General features: G+C 45.7%; 1 protein-coding gene across 5 annotated transcripts in view; it reads left to right on the top strand.

The window, feature by feature from the left end:
• Positions 1-18,073, top strand: part of SUCO (SUN domain containing ossification factor) — a 1,613,753-nt gene that overhangs the window by 1,275,870 nt on the left and 319,810 nt on the right. For all 5 annotated transcript variants that reach the window (XM_069641200.1, XM_069641197.1, XM_069641195.1 and 2 more), the window contains one exon: positions 3,341-3,432. In XM_069641200.1, the coding sequence (XP_069497301.1) occupies positions 3,341-3,432 (92 nt within the window). The remainder of the gene's footprint in view (positions 1-3,340; positions 3,433-18,073) is intronic.

Genomic DNA, 18,073 nt, shown 5'->3' with positions numbered 1-18,073 from the left:
CCAGGCTCCAGTCAGTTTGTAAGCACAGAAGTGGCCAAATCCCAGTGGGGGGCTGGCTGTCTTGAAAACGACGACCCAAACCCAGAGCCTGGTGAGACCCTCTAGACTCAAGAAGACCTGCATTTGAGCCATCCCACAGGTTTCTGTGACCTTGCGTTCTTGCAGTATCCCAATACCCTGGGACCTCCAGCCACTGTGCGGTGCACGGTCTTCGGAATTCCGAATCTCGCTGAAACTTCGTGGGCATCCTGGGATATCTCCAGAGACATGAATCGAGTCCAAAAAGTCCCCTCACAAGAGTGCTGGACCTTCTAAATGACGAGAATTCAACCGCGATTTTCTGTCTTCTTCTGTGCTCCTTGAAAAGGCGCCAAACCCGCAGAACTGCATTCAGCCGCGATAGAAATCTTGCCTAGAGCCTTCTTCATCGATCCCTGCTGCAAAGTGCCTTCGCAGGTCTTGTGTTCAGTCTCCAAGACAAGGAATCCACTGACCGGGTATTTGGCTGCAGTCCCTGAAGTTCTCCGGCTGCAATCTATTCTTCATTGGTGGGGTACTGTGTTGGCTTGAGGATATACTTTCCTTAAGGCTGTTGGGATTTCTGTGTAGTCCTGGGGTGTTTTCTGTGATTGGGAGGTCCCTCATCCAGTGCACCCAGTCCCACTGCTAGAATCCTGCTGGGGTGTCTTCTGTGAAGCCCTTGGACCATCTTCTAACCCTAGAAGTAAAGTACTCACCTGTTTGCCCAGTTTTCCTAAGGAACTCTGACTTTTCCTACTAAAGAACTTATTCTAACACTTCCTGTTGGTCACTAGTCCTAGTGACCCCCCTTCTGCCACTGAGAACAATCATGCTCTAAGGGAAAGACTTTGAAGGGATTGGGACTTCTGCCTAGAAAAGAAATCAAGTGTTTTACTTACTTGTAAAGAGTTGGTGGGTAACTGTAATTCTCAGAGTGAACAGTTACAAAAGTTCTTACTGATCTTGAATGTCTGATGCACTATTCTTAAAAGTATGGTTAACATCTTTTCTTCCTTAGCCACTGTTTTACCAGTCTAAAAGAAAGTAGATGCAAAGGTATTTTTCTCTCCTGTGATTAGGTTGTGCCTCTTTACAAAAGTAATGTGGTGGTTTCACCAGATTATTCCTGTAGGGTAATTGTATGAGCGTCCTCCAACTGTTGGTATCACCAGGTTAGACCTGTTAGGATAACTGTATGAGTGTCCCCCAGCTGGGTCTTGCTTCCCCTGACTTGCTTCTAGCCTGTCCTTAATAAGTCTACATTAGGTTGTTGCCTACCTAGAATAATTATTCAGTAAAGTGTGACATTGGGTTTTACTTTCCCCTTCATTGTGAAGTTAAACTATGTGGGTTTTACTTACCTTGTGTTAGGTGTGTGCCATCCAAAACAAGTTACTAGAGTTATTGCTTACCTCAATCTGGGATTCCCTGATTTCCAAAGCATCTGTAATTGTACATTACATCCTTAGGTTTTACTCACCTGGTATAACTGTGTGTTATGACAAAAGTAGTTATAGGTTTTTACTGCACCTAGAATATTTCACTATTCACCAAAAGTCTATTGTCCAGTTGACTATTTATGTGATTGAGATAGAGAACCTGTAGCAGCGGACAGGTTATCGGGAAATGATAAAGAACAAAAAGATACAAAGGGGCAGACCTCACACATCACAGCAGGCGGAATGATTGCTACAGTAACGACACGGACTACAACTCCCAGAAGGCCTCAACAGATGCATTCTTTATATAAAAGCCAACAACGGGGAAAAGAAAACGGGGAAAGAAGGCGAGAATCCACATTTCCTTATATGAATGGACTCTCCCAGTTAAGGGTGAAAACTAACGCTGATTCCGCGTGTATGGAGCAGGAAGGAGGGGAATTAGCATCAGCTGCACTGCGCCCAGAGGCAGCACCTGTGATTTATTGCTGGGGAGGAGGAGGGGCACACGGGTTTAAAGCTGCACTAAACGCCTCAACGTGTGTCTCATTTTTCAGGAGTGGAAGGCGACGGCCGGCGTGGATTCCGAGTGGGAAGAGACCAGCTCACAACACCGGTGGGCTTATTAGAACTCAGGTGGTACAGCCTTATACTAAGAGTGGAGTCTTGTACTGCCTCAGTAGAATGGTTTTACTAAGCCCTTAGTTGGACTTCAGAAAAACTGTCCTAACAGACTACATGGGCCTTGCTATATAAATGTTTGCCAAACATTACTGCTTGGATTCTCAATGCAGGACACCTCTTTTTTTATTTTATTTTTTATGACCATCCTCCAGAGCTTTCTTATATAGGTGGTATCGCTCCTCCTTTTCCCGGATCTACGTACTGCTGTGGGATTCTTATAACAAATAAGGAATCCATGGAGGAAGGAATCCATTAGAAGAAGAAATGACTTGTCTCTAGGTAACGTTGTTTCTGATTGATGTTCCACCCACGTATTGGTACTCGCTCTCCCAACCCTACCCCACTTGGTGGATAACTAGTACACCTTTTAGTTTTGTGAGCCCTCCACGTCAGAGTGCCTGGGGAAAAGGGTGGAACTGAGAACACAGGGCGTGCCGCCTTGCTGTAATTTCCGGCGTTGCACGTAGAGGCGTCAGGCTGAGCTTGCCGGTGGACAAGTTTCCAAAGAACAGCTGCACTGGGAGATGGATACCATAGATAAGGAATCCGTTGGTGGAACCCTCCATTGGAAAGAGCACTGCTGAGAGGTAGGTAATATGTTATTTGAAAGAAATTAAAGGTAAAAGCATTGCAGGATGTCTTCTTGCTCAAATTAATTGCTTTTGAATCCAGCTGTGATAGCCTATCTGTAAAACTATTTGCAGATGGAAATTGTTAGATTGCGGATCCGTATTTATGTATCAATACTTGTTTTTCAAGGCAGTATTGTTTGGTTAAAAGTGTATTGGTTATGCATGATTGAAAGAATCTGAGAGTCTCAAGGATGACAAGTGGGACATGTATTTTTGGTGGAACAGGTATGCGTATGATGAAATCGCATCTCCTGTGCGCCATTGAAAACATCATGTGTACTGCAAATGGGTGAAGGAGAGGTGGGATTTTCGTTACTAATTTGTCTTCTCTGCTTTGCATTTACTTTCTCTCTAATTTAGCTAATCTTATTTGCCATTCTTAACTTGTATTAACTGTATTGTGCGCAATGAGATGTGCCTGCCTCTACATATGTTGAAGACTGAAAGGTTTCTGTTGTAAAAGTAGAACAGAAATGAACATTTTATCTGTATGTGGGGTACTAGGCTACATTCGTTTTGGAAGCAATACTTAACCGCTAATGTATTTTCATTTTCAAATATAAGGTGTTTTTCGTCTTATGATGATATGAACTTGAAAAGAAGGACTTCGTTTCCACTTGTACGGTCCAAATCTTTCCAGTTAACGAGCCAAGAAGGTAGGAACACCAGCATCATTACACATTTGCACAGAATCTGTAACCTTTGCGCAGCGCTTAGTACTGTACATGTTCAGTGTGAGGATCTTGTATTGCTACAACTGAAGTGCAAAGTAGGGTTTATTGCCATTACCACCCAGACATGCTTTCCTGGGTTCTAATCGTGATTTTTGTTGCTGTTTCTCAACTTAACATAATAAATTACAAACCAAATTGTTTGCCATGGAAGTAGGGGAACTACATGTAGTCCCTTCTCCCTTTCCTTGGCGGCCATTGCTGCAGAGTGGCTGGGCCAGAACAGCAAGTGTTTGTCAGCGAGGGACGAGGCAGTTGCAGGTAAGCAGGGTTGGGGCATGGGGGGGTGTCTGGTGGAGGTGGAAATGGTCAGGGTGTGGGTGAAAAGGGGCACAGGCATTGAGGGCTTACTTGCCCGGCTGGGAAGATGGTGCCTTCTGCTTCGGAGGAAGCTCTGAACGCAGGCAATACTAGAGGTATAGCCGCTCCCTGGCCCATTCTGTACTTGCTGATTGGCCGGCAGGCCCCATACCTGCCCTGGATACCGCCACCTGCTCTGTGGTGCAGCAACTGGGGTGGAGGGTACAGGAAAGATCAACTGGTTGCCCCCCTCTAACACCTGGGTCAAGGGGCAAGAGCTCCTCACATGTGGATCCTAGGAGCACTACAAACTACAATAACATTGTCCCAAGAAATGTGCATAATAGTAACAATGACAGGTTTTCTGGCACTTTAAGTAAGGACCGTGGTTCCTGCATCTCTCACATAGAATGGCAGAAACAAACACCCAAAGAAAACTACATAGTGAGCAGAGTTAAACTGCTGGGAGGCTGCTCTGAGATATGTCACATCCTCTGTGGAGCTTGCTCTCCCACATAGCCACTGACCGCACAAGCCAAGATGGTGTACCAGGTCTTTAAAGCTCTTCTCCACCCAACACCGGATTTATACGTTTCCTCCGTAACAGCACCTGGGTTTAATAGTCATTTTATAGTCTGCCACTCCCAAAGCAGAAAACCATTATTAGGCACATCTGTGGAACGTATCTGAATGCCAGGCCCAGGGCGAGAGAAAACTGGGTTAAAATCCTACCCAGGGAAGGCATAGGTGTGGGAGTTCGGCAACAGTTGTAGAAAGGAGAGGCTGGTACAGTAATCTGAGGCTGGTGTTGGTAAAAGGAGGAGAGTAGAGCACTGTGATTGCTACTGTAAAACGCTTTGGATAAAAGCACTATATAAGCATCACTATAATAAATAAAGAGCAAGATGATGGAGTAAGGCTTAGGGGAGGATGTGCTGAAAGGAGAAGGGAGTAAGATCTGAGGAGGAGCGGGTTAAAGAAGAAACTAAGGGGCAAAGAGTTTGGAGGAGGTGTAGAGAGGTTTACTCACACCCCAAGCTTACAAGGTATGTGAGCGTGTTGGGAGGAGGCATGAGCATGTGAAAAAGCATCAATTGGGTATTTAAGAGGCCAGGATTGGTGCAGGTCCATGAGGGAAGGGTGTTGTAGGAACCTTCTAGGTTTCCACGTGACTGTTATTTTAGGAGTCTCCTTGGACATCTTTAGCCTTGTGCACCCCTTTCTCTATGTGACCCCTTTTTGAAAGGCTTTGTTTCTCATTATGTATTACTGTTTGTGGAAAACCATGTTCTGATTTGTCACTTATTTATTTCTTCCTTTATATCCTTTTTTGTATTTTGATGTCTTGTTCCATCCCATCTAGGACAACCTGCCGCACTTCTTTAATGAGTGCCGCATACTGCTCGGCTATGTAATGCTTCTAATCTGTCTTGTCCTCTTATTTCTCTTATTTCTTTTGATGGTCTTCTGCATTTACACTTTGGTTGCTTAAATGTTCGTTCTATCTGTACTAAATCACATTCTATTCTTGATCTAATCTCCACTTTCTTTGTCTAACTGAAACTTGGATCACTCCTGATAATTCTGTAATCCCTGCGATTGTTCACACTCCTTCCAATACATTCTCTCTCTCTCCCCCCGCCACCCCGACCACTTAGGCGTAGGGGTCCCTGGAATTCTCTTTAATTCCTCTTGAACTCTTTTATCTTTCTGTCTTAATCTTCCTAATTTATCTTCCTTCGAATATCAGTTTTCTTACTTTTATAATCCTTTTCCCCGTCTCTCCTCTTGTTTATCGTCCCCCTGGTCCATCTTTGGATTTTCTTGAACATCTTGCTCTTCATCTTTCCCATCCTCTTCCGTCTTCTTCCCCTTTCTCTCTTCTTGGGGCTCTTAATCTTCCTGCTTCTAACTCTTCACCCCCGTTGCTGCTTTCTCTTACTGACTCTTATCATTTGCATTTTCTTTCTTCTCCTTCCTCTCATCAGTCCTGCTCCTGCCTTGACTTTAATTTCTCTTGTTTCCTCTCTTCCTTTTTATGCTTCAGATCACTTTTCTTTCTCCCTCTCTCCTAATACCTTTATGCGTCGTAACCTTTCATCCTTCGACTCCCCATCTTTTCTCTTGTCATTGTGTTCTACTCTTCGCCCAATTTCCCTCTCTCCCTCCCTTTCTCCTGACTTAGCTGCTAGTACCGTACACTCTTCTGTACAATCTGTATTGGATTCTAGCTTTCCTTTACATTCTTTATCCCAGACTTTTAAAACTTCACAACCCTGGCTCACTTCTAGTCTCATTTCCCTTTGCCGTAGTTTGCGTAATGGCCAGCGGCTCTGGAAAAGCTCACTCCCCTTCCCATCTTGTTACACTTTCACTACTCAACTCTTCTTTTGATTTGGTCTTGCTTACTACTAAGAAATCTTCTCTGAACTTGCTTTTTCTTTATCTCTCCACCCTCTTCATCTTTATCAGCTCCTGCACAATATCCTCTCTCCAAATCCCCAGATCCTTCTGCGTTCTCATCCCTTTCTTCTTCTGATTTTGCAAACTACTTTAAATCTAAAGTAGCCAATCTGTCTTCTCTCAGGAACTCTTCTCTTCTACATTCTTGTTTCCTGCGGCTTTCAATCATGCATCTATTCTTCCAATTCTGAAAATACCTTGTCTTGACCCGTCTTCCCCAGCTAATTTTCGTCATATTTGTCTTCTACCTTTTCTCTCTAAAATTCTTGAACGGGCCGCCTATACTCGGGTAACTCGTTATTTCAATCTTCACTCACTTCTTCCACCTTTGCAGTCTGCCTTCCGCCCATCTCATTCCACCCAAACTGCCCTTCTTCATATCTCTAATTCTCTTCTTTCAGCTCGCCACTTGAAGCGTTCTTCTATTCTTATTCTTCTTGACTTGTCTGCGGTGTTTGACACTGGATCACTCTTTTAATTTCCTCTTTCCACTTTAGATATTTCTCGGTCTGTTCTTGAATGTTTTCGTTCATACCTTTCACAACAAACCTACTCTGACACCTGGGCTGGACACTCTTCTTAATTCTCTCATCTTTACTGTTCCCCCAAGGCTCGGTACTTTGTCCTCTTCTTTTTTCTCTCTATTCTGCCCCTTTTTCTGCTTGTATCTCCTCTTTCCATCTTTCTTTTCATCTTTATGCTGATTACACCAAGATCTTTCCCTCTTTCTCTTTCGATTCTTTGTTGCATTCTACTGTTTCAAACTGCCGCTTGGCTGTTCAGAACTGGATGTCATTCCCCTTTCTGCATCTTAATCCTTAAAAAACAGAGGTTTTGTATTTCCGCCTCTTCTACAATTCTCCTACTTTACCTCCTCCTTCTCCCTTTTCCTCCATCCTCTCTCCCCTTCAGTGCACAACCCCAGTGTTATCTTTGACCCTTCTCTTTCTTTCTCTGTTCATAGCACTTCTATTGATGGCTCCTGTCACTATGCCTTGAATAACATTTGCCAGGCTCTACTTCTCTCTTTTCATGCTACTAAACTTCTCCTTTCTTCTCTAGTTTTTTCCCGTATTGATTATCGCTCATCGTTACTGTTTGGTCTTCCTGCTTGTCATCTTTTTCCTCTTCGTTCCATCTATAATTCTTCTGTTCGTCTTTTTTTCTTTAACCCCAAGATCTTCTATTGCATCTTCCCTGCTCTCAATCGCACTGCTCTCCTTCGAATCTCGTCTCTTGTATCACTTTCTTTCGATTGTTTTCAAATGCACTCATGGTTTGACCCCCCCACCCACCTTTCCTCCCTTCTTTCTTTTTATGCCCCTTCACGGTTGTTACGATCTCAGAATCTATTTCTTCTAACTGTTCCTAAGCCTCCCTGTGCTTCATCTCGTTTCTGCTTTTTTTTCTCTGTTGGCTCCTAAACATTGGAATGCACTTCCTCTTTCACTCCGCTCCTCCTCATCTCTTGGCATTTTTCAAAGAAATCTTGAACCCTATTTTCTTTCGTCTCTTGCTTCCTAGAAATAACATTCTATCCCCTCCTTTTCTCTGCTGATGTAACCTGGATCCATTTGTATCATTTGATTGTACTGTTTTTAAATTCTTTTATTGCTCGGCGCCATTGGCGAAAGGCGCTTTATAAATTTAATAAAAATACCAAACATGAAAGCTTATATTGAGGCAGCAAGGAGGGACATATTCGGGGGTGGGAGGGAGCAGACTACCATCAGCATAGGACCCTGGGAGAAACTAGTTGGCACTCTGTCGGAAGCAGCTGCAGTCGTGTCCCCTCGCGGCTGCAGTGCAGCTTAATAGAGGGTTCAGGCACGGTTGTCACGCCTTCGGGTTCCTTCCTCTAGCCTGGAGGAGTTTGGTCGCCTTGCTTACCGAGGTTTGGGTCACTGTGTTGCACGCTATCCCTCATCTTACTTCTTGGGCACTGTGTACTGCGCTGCAGTGCCTTCAGGGTTCTGCCTTGGAGCCGTGTCCAATGTTGCCAGGAATTTCTGGACTTCTGCCTCTGCGCCTCGCCTGCCCCACACCTCATGTGGCATTGCCAGAGAGGCAGTCAAGGAGTCTGATAAAGGGTAATTAGGGGATTTTTTGGAGAGGGCGGGGCAACGGCTTATTAATTAAGAGTGTGCTTGGGAGACTAGTGTGCTTGGGAGACTAGATCTAGTTCAGATCTAGTCCAGTTGCTCTATGCCATTCGTAGTTATAAATATCAGAGTTTGTGCAATGCCTATTAGAGCGCCTGCCTCTAGAATGAACCCCTGCTTGTTAAATGAAATGGGCTCTCAAGCCAATATGGATGAAAGGCTAGACTCTCCTTCATGTACAGCCGTGGGCAATAATCATGTGACAGAGGTTATGGCCAGGAGCGCCCTGAGAAGACAGCACCTCTGTAAAAAGAGCTGTGGCTCAGGGTAGAAAGAGATGGATGCTGACAGGGACCTGGATGCCTCAATGAAAAATTAAATGGAGCTGGAAGTAGTCACCTTTCAGAAAGAATTGGTTGGACTATTTGATGATGTATCTAGCCCTTGCCAACCGGGGTACTCTGCTCATATGCCTCTGGGCCGGGTGGAGGTACTGCATGCTACGTCTAAAAGCATGGATGCTGTGATTAGTGAGTCCATAGTGCAGTTATGCACGGAAAATAAGGAGCCAAATGAAATTGTGAACTGGCTTTATATCAAAGATAAAATCATTCACGATCTGAACCAATGTAAAACTAATCAGGATTTTGGTAACTGGTTGGATTCATTTGATGAGATTTTCTTGCACGCCCCCTTGAATAAGAGTGGCAAAGAATGTCAATGGGATTTGAGGGAGCCAGAGGTCAATAGGCTGGATAAAGCCTTCCAAACCCCTACCCAATTTAATAGCAAGTCTCATGACGTGGACCCTATATTGGCAGTGGGGGTGAGAGGGGTTTCTGTACACCCAAATAAGACTAAAAATAAGACTAAAAGGCATGCCATTCTCTCACCATATATGAGCAGGGTGGCTCATGGGATAGATATTCGAGTCAAGAAAGCAGGTATGCATGTAATATCGGATGTCTCTCAGAGATCTGGCTATGGACCACAGGAACATTATTCTCACCAGTGTTGAAAAGCCAGTGAGAGTGGAATCCAGATAGGCACTTGGGAATAAGGTTTTGTTCTGGCTTAACTCTAAAGTGGGCCCGGGTTGTGTAAGATTCTAAAAAGGACACATATCATAGAATGGTGCACCAAGACCAACACTGGCTCTATTGTTATTGACTCTAGCCAGAGCAGCCTTTCCTCGTTTTTGAGTCTATGTAATAATTTGACCAATGTTCCATTTAGGTAGAATGTAAGAATTGTGCCCAATTAATTTTGGTTATTGGTTATTAGTTATTTGGGTTCTCTTAAATGCAGGTCATAGTTTCTCCTTCAATTCGTTATTTTTTTTCTTAGATGATGTATCCCTGATGGGGAGCTTGCTTTTTGTTACTTGTTGTATGTGGTTGTTTGCGCGTCTATGCCTAAGGGCTTTGTTCCAACACATTATAAATAAATAAATAAAAATAGGGGTTGGAGGACCGTCCCTAACATTTTCAACTCAGCCTTCCTCATGGTGTAGTCACTTGAGCAAATATACTCCTAGCTTTGATAATCTAAGGCAAGCTGATATCTATTAACTTTTATCTGCCATTGGCCTCATCTAACTGGCCTCATCTAACAGGAGGGCTCATGCCCAAGACCACCGTCCTGGCAGTTAAGAAATCCCATTCGAGTTGCTGAGAAAAATGTAAGAAATGTCGGAGGAGCAACGGATCCCTTTGTCACCCCGGGAAGCAGCACCCTAAAGACTGTGCGTGACACGAGACCCAGAGAGACTGAAAGGCTTTTCTTTTTGAAGGGAGGCATTTGCCCTTTTTCATGTTATTTTGAAAGATTTTGTTTTGTGAGGTATCCCCATTGTATTGGATTGTTGTATCGAATCTCACCATTTTGACCCATCATAGGGGACACCTTGTGAACTGGAAAGACCAAATCTCTTAGAAATTGAGGAAATGAAGCCTGAGAGGTAGATAAAGTGGACCGTGGGAGAGTTGCAAATATCTGCTAAGGAGTCAGCACTATATTCAAGTTACACTGAATTGAGCTCTTTTCCCTTCTATAATTTGAAACAGCAGTAAAAATTGCATTTGCATGTTATGGATCACATCATCCCTTCTGAACTTCCTGACAAAGTCCATCCTTGCAAAATGGCAGGAGGGGGAATTCGGGTGGTGAGAAAAAAAAAAGGAGAAAATGCGCATCAGTTAGTCAGGGGTTTCTCTGGGAACTTTGATCTACTCATGTATTCACTTGAACATCTGACAGGAGAGTAGCCCCTGTCAAAGGTACAAACAGAATTTGTGATTGCAGGTTTTAACATTTCTAGAATTATGGTAGGTCTTAATGTCCGCTGCTGTTTTTATTTCAGTGTAATGATCTTGGGTTCAGAAGCAAGAGTTTTGATGGACTTGCAAGAGACCACCTAGGGCAAGGTGTCTTGGAAGCCAGAAAACCTGTGCAAATTGGCCCATTCATTTCTTTTAAAAAGAGTTTCTCTTTATTCAAACGGCGTTCCTACATTGTGCACAAAAGCAGAGCTAGTCTGTGTTTGACTTCAATGTAGGGATCCTACAAGGAAAACATAGAAATAACTAACTTCATATTGGTTATTTTTAGCCTTACAACCTTGAAACTCAAGAGTTCATGCATTTTCAGTACATAATGTTATTTTGATAAGACCTCTGCAGCAATTCTGCGTAGATTGTAAATGACTACATAGTTACTTTGCACCTTTTTTCTTGTATCACACACCTTTCATTGTGTGTGTGCAATGACATTATATTGACAATATGACGCTTTTAAACAATTTAAAGTGTTTCTCTTTTATGCTGATAGGGTTTAGAAAGTGGCAGTCTAGCATCCCTCGCAAAACTATGATGCAGCACGATATCGAGCACAGGACTCCAGAGTTCTGGTCAAATAATTTGGAAGTAGTTGTAGTGAAGGCTCTGTGTCTGAAGGTGAAGTTGTCTGTAAGGCACTCTGTCGGACTTCAGAGTTGCAGTAAGCGCACAGTAGCTGTGGGGTGAGTTGTAGTGATTTTTCTAACTTAATATTTGTTGTTTTGTATAGCGCCACTTGGGTGCTGGGGGTGGTGGAGGAGGGTGGTTAGTGTTACAGATGACTATGGTATGTAGGAGTTACAATTACCAAATATTTGCCCACAGTTGAGGTACTCAATTTCCGACCTTTGAAGAATGGAGGTATGAGTTGGTCGGGCGGCTTTTCAAGCCCTTATCCCCTGCAGCAGATCCTCATTAGAGTCACTTGTATGAAGGTTAGCGCTATAAATCCATCCCTATGGTAATTTGCGGTTAAGGCACTGAACCTGACAGCATAAAGATAAAATATTTGAAAATGCTGCGGGTAAAACTGGTACTCCTATGTCCCATCCCCTTTCCTCTATACTGCATGGGCGTCCCTAGGTAGGGACGGGAATGGAACCTTTTTGCCCACAAAAAGGAGCATTTGCGCTTTAATTTTAAGGTGCGATGGGGCGTGGCCACTGACTCATAACCGATCCGGATATCCCACCCTCCAGCGCCTCCCGTCAATCTTCTTTACTGCGTCGATAGGAGCAGACCTATTCTCACATAGATATTAGTTAAGTGCGTACTTGTGATCCCACATGCCCTAGCTTTCTCCAAACTTCTTTTTCATTTTTCCTTTCAATTTATTCACCGGCCTCCGGTGCCTCGCTTCTCTGGCGCATATCGGATCAGGTGGGATTCAGCAGATGTCCTTCTTGGGACGGGTCATGCCCATCCTCCGATCCCCACGCACTCTTGAGTGCAGTGCCCTGGCTCTGACCACAGCTGGAAATGTTGCGCCGCGTCCGGGGGACATTTTCTCAAGGTCCCCACCGGAGTACCTGAAGGAGTTTGTTCGCCAGAAGACGAAACCAGAAAAGGTAAGTACCCTTTTTTCTAAAGCACCCCGCAAGGAGGATTCCTTTCCTGGGAATCCAACTTGTGGGAGGTATCCTACTGATCCTAAGACTAGTGAGGGGCCTGAGGCTCACAGAGCTAACGGGCCGAGGGGTCGGGTGATGCTCCTGGGTCCACGACTGAGGGACTGCAAGGCTCTAGTATGGGAGCTACTCCCAAGGGGCTTTGCTCTAGTACCGAGCCCTGTCCAGAGGGTGCGCTTGTACGCAAAACCACTACCAGGTGCAAGCCCAAGGACGGCAAGCCTACTGGGCTTAGGTCTGAAGTGCACTCAAGTACCAAGCAAGTTCTCGAGAGCCGCAAGAAGCCTACACACTCCAGCTCGGCGCCGGACGAGAGTTTCCCTGTGCATTCCTTGGATAAAAACGATTTTAAAAAATGGTGGCAGGAGACAAAAGGGCATCCACTCAAGAGTGTGCTCGTGACCTGCAGACGGATGCCCTGCAACATACCCACCCTGAGGACAAAACTCACATTTACCCCACGTGTAGAATGGTCATCCATGCACACCCCACAGATGACATGGTGCATTGCATACCCAGTACCCTCCATGTCGGTGAGCTATGCAGCAGCAAGTAACACGCACTCTAGGCCGGGACCTAGTAGGACCCCCTCAGCAACATATATGCCTACGGCGGGGGAGTCTGTCCCCTGTGCCGTGTGAGGCCCACATTTTTGAGAGGTTCATGAGCCTGGTGAGATCTCAGCAGATGTCAGGGATACTAAAAAACCTGATCCGGCAGGTTCTACCGCAGACGCCAGTGCAACATCTCATAATCTCCAATGCCCGCGCAAATAGTAGTGCAGCCACATTCAAGAGCAGGGCTTCCACCTCCCCTCATCTCCCGAGAAGCACCCCTGGTACAGCCTACTATTTAGGCAGTGTCTGATGGGGCTCAGCCAGCTCAGGATACCACGGACGCAACACCAGTCCCAGGGGACATCCATGGACAGCAGGATACAGACTAAGAGGAGGTGGCTGAGACATCATCCTCTGTCAAAGCCTTCCACAACTGAATGGTGGGACTGGCAGTTTTTTGGGGTGCCTCCTCAACAGGAACAGCCAGAAATGGGGTACTGGCAGAGGTGCTTACAACGTAGCGGCTATCAAGTCAGGCATCCCGCTGCTTAAGATGCAGAAGCTCTTAGAAAGAAGAGCTGGACCAAACGGCACTCCACACAGCCAGTTAATAAACGTCTGGATGCCAAATATAGACAGATGGAAGTGGAGGCGATCCTGTTGTCTTCCCAACCTCAGCCAAACTCGTTGGTTATAGTGATGGCCACTTTGTACTTGAAGCCGCAGCCATCGACCCCTTCGAGGGTAAGCTACAGTGCTTCTTGCTAGGGAGGACAACACTCTTGAGGCCTTTGGAAAAAAAGTATACCTTAATTCAGGGTTGCATGTGCGACAGGCCAATACAGATGCCATTCTAACTGCGGGCAACCAGAAACTTTGGAGGTAGATAGCAGACTTCCTGCCAGATCTGCCCGTTCATAGACAGACTTTGCAAATGCTAGACTGGCATAAGCAAAGACTTTTGGGTAGGACATTATGGAAGCCTCGGTTGCCCATATGGACACAGCTGGTCGGGGAATTTGCATTGCTACTGAGATGCGCCGCACAGCATGGTTTCCACTAGATTCAACCCAGATGTCCAGATCATATTCTGGATCTCCCTTTGGAGGGGGTGGACCTGTTTCACTCGTCCATTGGACGAGGATCTCAACAAGAAAAAGACAAGCTCCCAAACAGCCACGCCCCTAGAAATGTTGGCTACGTCGACTGGGAAAAGCTTTACCCAGACACAAAGCAGTGCATAGCACAGACAAGATCCTTCAGCAGGTTCAGGGGTTTTCAGGACAGAAGGGCACACCAACCAGACAGGTCGCCCAGCTTACGTAGGCACAGATGGTGCACCAAAGGGGTTTTCCAATCCCCCTCCCAAACACCAGCCTCAGTTGCCAAATAAAAATGATGGGGGTGCATCCCAGTCCACAGGTCTTCAGTGTGGGGCAGACTGGCCTTTCACAGTATGCACTGGCGTAGTCAGTCTTCAGACACCTGGATCATTTCTGTAACTTTCACAGGGTTTCGACTACCAATCCCGGTCCATCCTCCCTATTCCTCTCCATCACTTCAGATAGGGTCACCGGCTCTCTTGAGGGAGATCGCCTCGCTCATGCAGGGCAATGCAGACGGACAGGATCCTTCCTCGCCGAGGGGCTCTGGATTCTGTTCCAGGATCTTTCCCATAGAGAAAAAGAACCAGGGGTTACCAGATATTTGGTTGAAAAAAATTGGTGAAAACCAAATGGTCGAATGTTTTTTTTTCTCACCCTTTTTTTCTAAAAAAACATTTTTTTTTAAAAACGAAAACCCGAAAAATAAAAATATAATTAAAAAAAAAAATTCGACCATTTGTTTTTCGACGAAATTGCGTCGACCAAATGTCTTTCGACCAGTTTTCGGTCGACCAAATGTCTGGACACCGAACCAGGCAGGCATGCGAGTGGTGCTTGATCTTTCGTACATCAATCTTTACCTAGCCCTCCAGAAATTCAATATGGTAACGCCAGCGTATATAGCTGATTCACTGTGTGGGGGAGATTGGATGTGCTCCCTGGACCTACAGATGTGTATTTACACGTCTCTATCTGGCAACCACACAGACAGTTCCTCAGATTCACGGTAATTGAGAGACATTACCAGCACAAGTTGCTGCCTTTCAGGCTCAATTCTGTGTCCCGACTGTTTACCAGACTAATGAATGCAGTGGCAGCGGTCCTCCGGGCCAACAACCACTGTGTCTACCCGTACCTCGATGACTAGCTCGTCTGGGCCATGTCTCCAGGGGGGGGCCAATCACACAATGTCATGTCTTATAGACATGCTGTTCGAATTGGGATTTTCCATCAACCCATGCAAATCAGAACGTACTCCTACCCAGTCCTTGGTGTTCCTGGGAATCATTTGGGACACTGGGAAGCAGCAGATTTTTCCAAGGCAGTACAGAGTCAAAGCCATTTCAGCGGCTGCAGACCACTTCTTCAGCAGGAAAGACACATCAGCCTGGTGGTACCAGTACCTGTTGGGGGGTCATTGCAGCATGCATACCAACGGTCCCCTAGGCCAGATTGAGAATGAGGAAGATCCAGATGCATCTGGTAGAGGCGAGGCTCCCAGTCTGACAGAGTATTGAGGATTTGATACCAAACATTCAATGGTGGAGAGATGAGGTCAACCTGACCGGGGGTAGGAGGCTCTGTTTGTACAGCCATTGTCCTCAGTGGTAATCACCACAGACTTGCAGACTTGTCCCTGGAAGGCTGGGGGGGCCACCCTGGACAGTTTCTCAGTCCATGGGATATGGTTGATTCGGGACAGGGAGAAACACATCAATGTACTGGTGCTCACAGCGGTGCAGCTAGCGCTCAAAGCCTTCCTCCTGTGTACCAGGGAAAGGCTGGTCTTTATCCGAATGAACAGCTCCAACACCATGTTTTACCATGTTTTACCTGTTTTACCTGAACAAACCGGGTTGGGACGAGATCTCCCCTCTGCAATCTGACAATACATATCTGGGACTGGGCCATTTCTCACAATATACACTGATCGGCCGTACATCTCCGGGTGACAGCAATGTGGAAGCAGACAGGCTCAGAAGGTTAGGCGCGGACAACTACAAGTTGGAAATAGGCCAGGAAGTCCTGGACACACTATTCCAGAGTTGGGGACTGAATCCATTTGCCACATTAGACAGCAAGAGGTGCACCCAGTTTGCATCCATGATGGGCAAGGGGAGGTGATCGCTAGGAGATGTTCTCCACATATCGTGGGAGTCAGAAGGTTCTCTGGATGGTCAGATTCGGTAGGAATATGGTACTCCGACCTAGTGAGTAGGGCATAGAGAGTTGACGCCCCTGCCCACGGTAGGCTTCGAACTCCTCACACAGCATAAGGGAGCAGTGGTGCACCCAGCACCAAGAGCACTAGCCTTTGCAACCTGGTTCCTGAGCACCTCACGTTGCGTCATCTGGGACTGTCTGGGGAGAACCCGGAAATCATTTAGAAAGCAGGAAACCATTCCACCAGAAGCCAGTACGGAAGTAAATGGACACGGTTTTGCGCATGGGCAAAGGACAACCATGCAGACCCGTTCTCCTGCTAGCTGGACCAGGTCTTGATATTCCTGGCTTACTTGGCTCACTTGTAAGGAATGCATGGCATCAAAGTAAGACGGACACAAGTGATCACAGTTCAAGTGTGTTTATAAAACTGTAAAGTGGGTGAGTTAAACATCTAATCTAAACCTAAATCTAAGATGGGAGCAAGCTACAACCATCAAATAATACTACTACAGTCCTAGTGGAGTCTAGTCAAATAGAAAGGGTCTATTCTAAAAAAAATATATATATGCTACAAAAGGGTGTGGGATAATGTTAACAAGAAAAGAAAAGAAGTGTTCACAAAATAATAAGTCGGGATGTTCTGGCCGGGATCTCCGTTCCCCATGTTTTTAGCTTTAGCACAGGACAAGGCGGGACTCTCGAGCACAGAACACTCCTGGGCTTCTCTGGCACAAGCTTACAGTTTCTTTTCTCAGTATCAGGGCCTACTGTGCTCAAGTCTCTTCTCATCCGAAGTCTCTTGCTTCAGAAGCCCTGATACGCCAAAACAACAGCAAAATAAATTCTTCCGTTAACCTTTACGTCGGGTGATTGCCCTTCACCCTTGGATCCCCCTCAGCCAGGCTCTGATCCTTCTCTGTCTTCACCCTCCGTCAGTCGGGTTCAGACCAACCACTCACTGTGGACATCTTTCAGACGGATTCATGCTTGCCATCAAAATGTTCACGGGTGTATTTATGCTCACCCATCCCTCAGCCGGGTTCACATTTGCAAACATAACAGTTCAGTTTCAACAAAACATCCTTCTACACCCCTTAGGACTTAAGTATGGGTATGGGTCTCGGCCCCCAGTCAGGCATCGCATAGTTGTAATATTTATAAAGTCTTAATGTCTTTTTAAACAAACCCTTAGGTTAAGTGAGGTCCCCCTCTTCCGGGCTCAGACCTTCAGAGCGCTTGTCGATTTAAACAGAGACTTCCGAAGGGCGATCTCTTCTCGCTAGGCCACTCTGTTAGCATACGGCAAGCGCGGGTTTCATATCATCACAGTACGCACAGCTTTCTCCTTAGCCGGCGCAAACCCCAGTTCCACAATAACAAAACTTCTGTAATGTGTCAAGGACTTTAGATTGTACAAGGGATTTGGCTCGACCCTTGTATGACCACCTTAACACCTTATACCAGCCTTTCCTATAGCCTCTTGGTACTTGTAGTTTCTTTACTTACAATTGTAATTGTTGATTTATATAGAGCCTATACACAGGTGGTGTGCTTCAAAGCGGGATGGGAACAAGGGAGTACAGTAATTATTTTTAGGCCTTGAAGTTTCCAAATGATCTTAAAGTAAAAAACAAGCATACTAGGCCTGATGGCATTTCTCCTAGTCCAAGTGCAGTATAACAGTTGTGACCAGGCTAGGAGGGAGTGGGGGGGGGGGGCAGGACTGACGATTAGGTCATGCATGCGTACAGACGGAGGTGCAAGGAAGGTGGGGCTGGAGGGGGAAAAACACATCCTCTCCAGCAGGGCCCTGCGTTAAGTGTACAGGGGTTGCCCCGCTCCTGGAGCGTAAGCTGAAAGTGCAGTAATGCTAATCAATAGTGCAGCTTACGCTCCAGGAGCAGGCCA

This window comes from Ambystoma mexicanum, chromosome 1q, assembly GCF_040938575.1.
Source record: "Ambystoma mexicanum isolate Mex_15411 chromosome 1q, UKY_AmexF1_1, whole genome shotgun sequence".
NCBI lineage: Eukaryota > Metazoa > Chordata > Amphibia > Caudata > Ambystomatidae > Ambystoma > Ambystoma mexicanum.
This window is presented reverse-complemented; position numbering and strand designations above follow the sequence as displayed.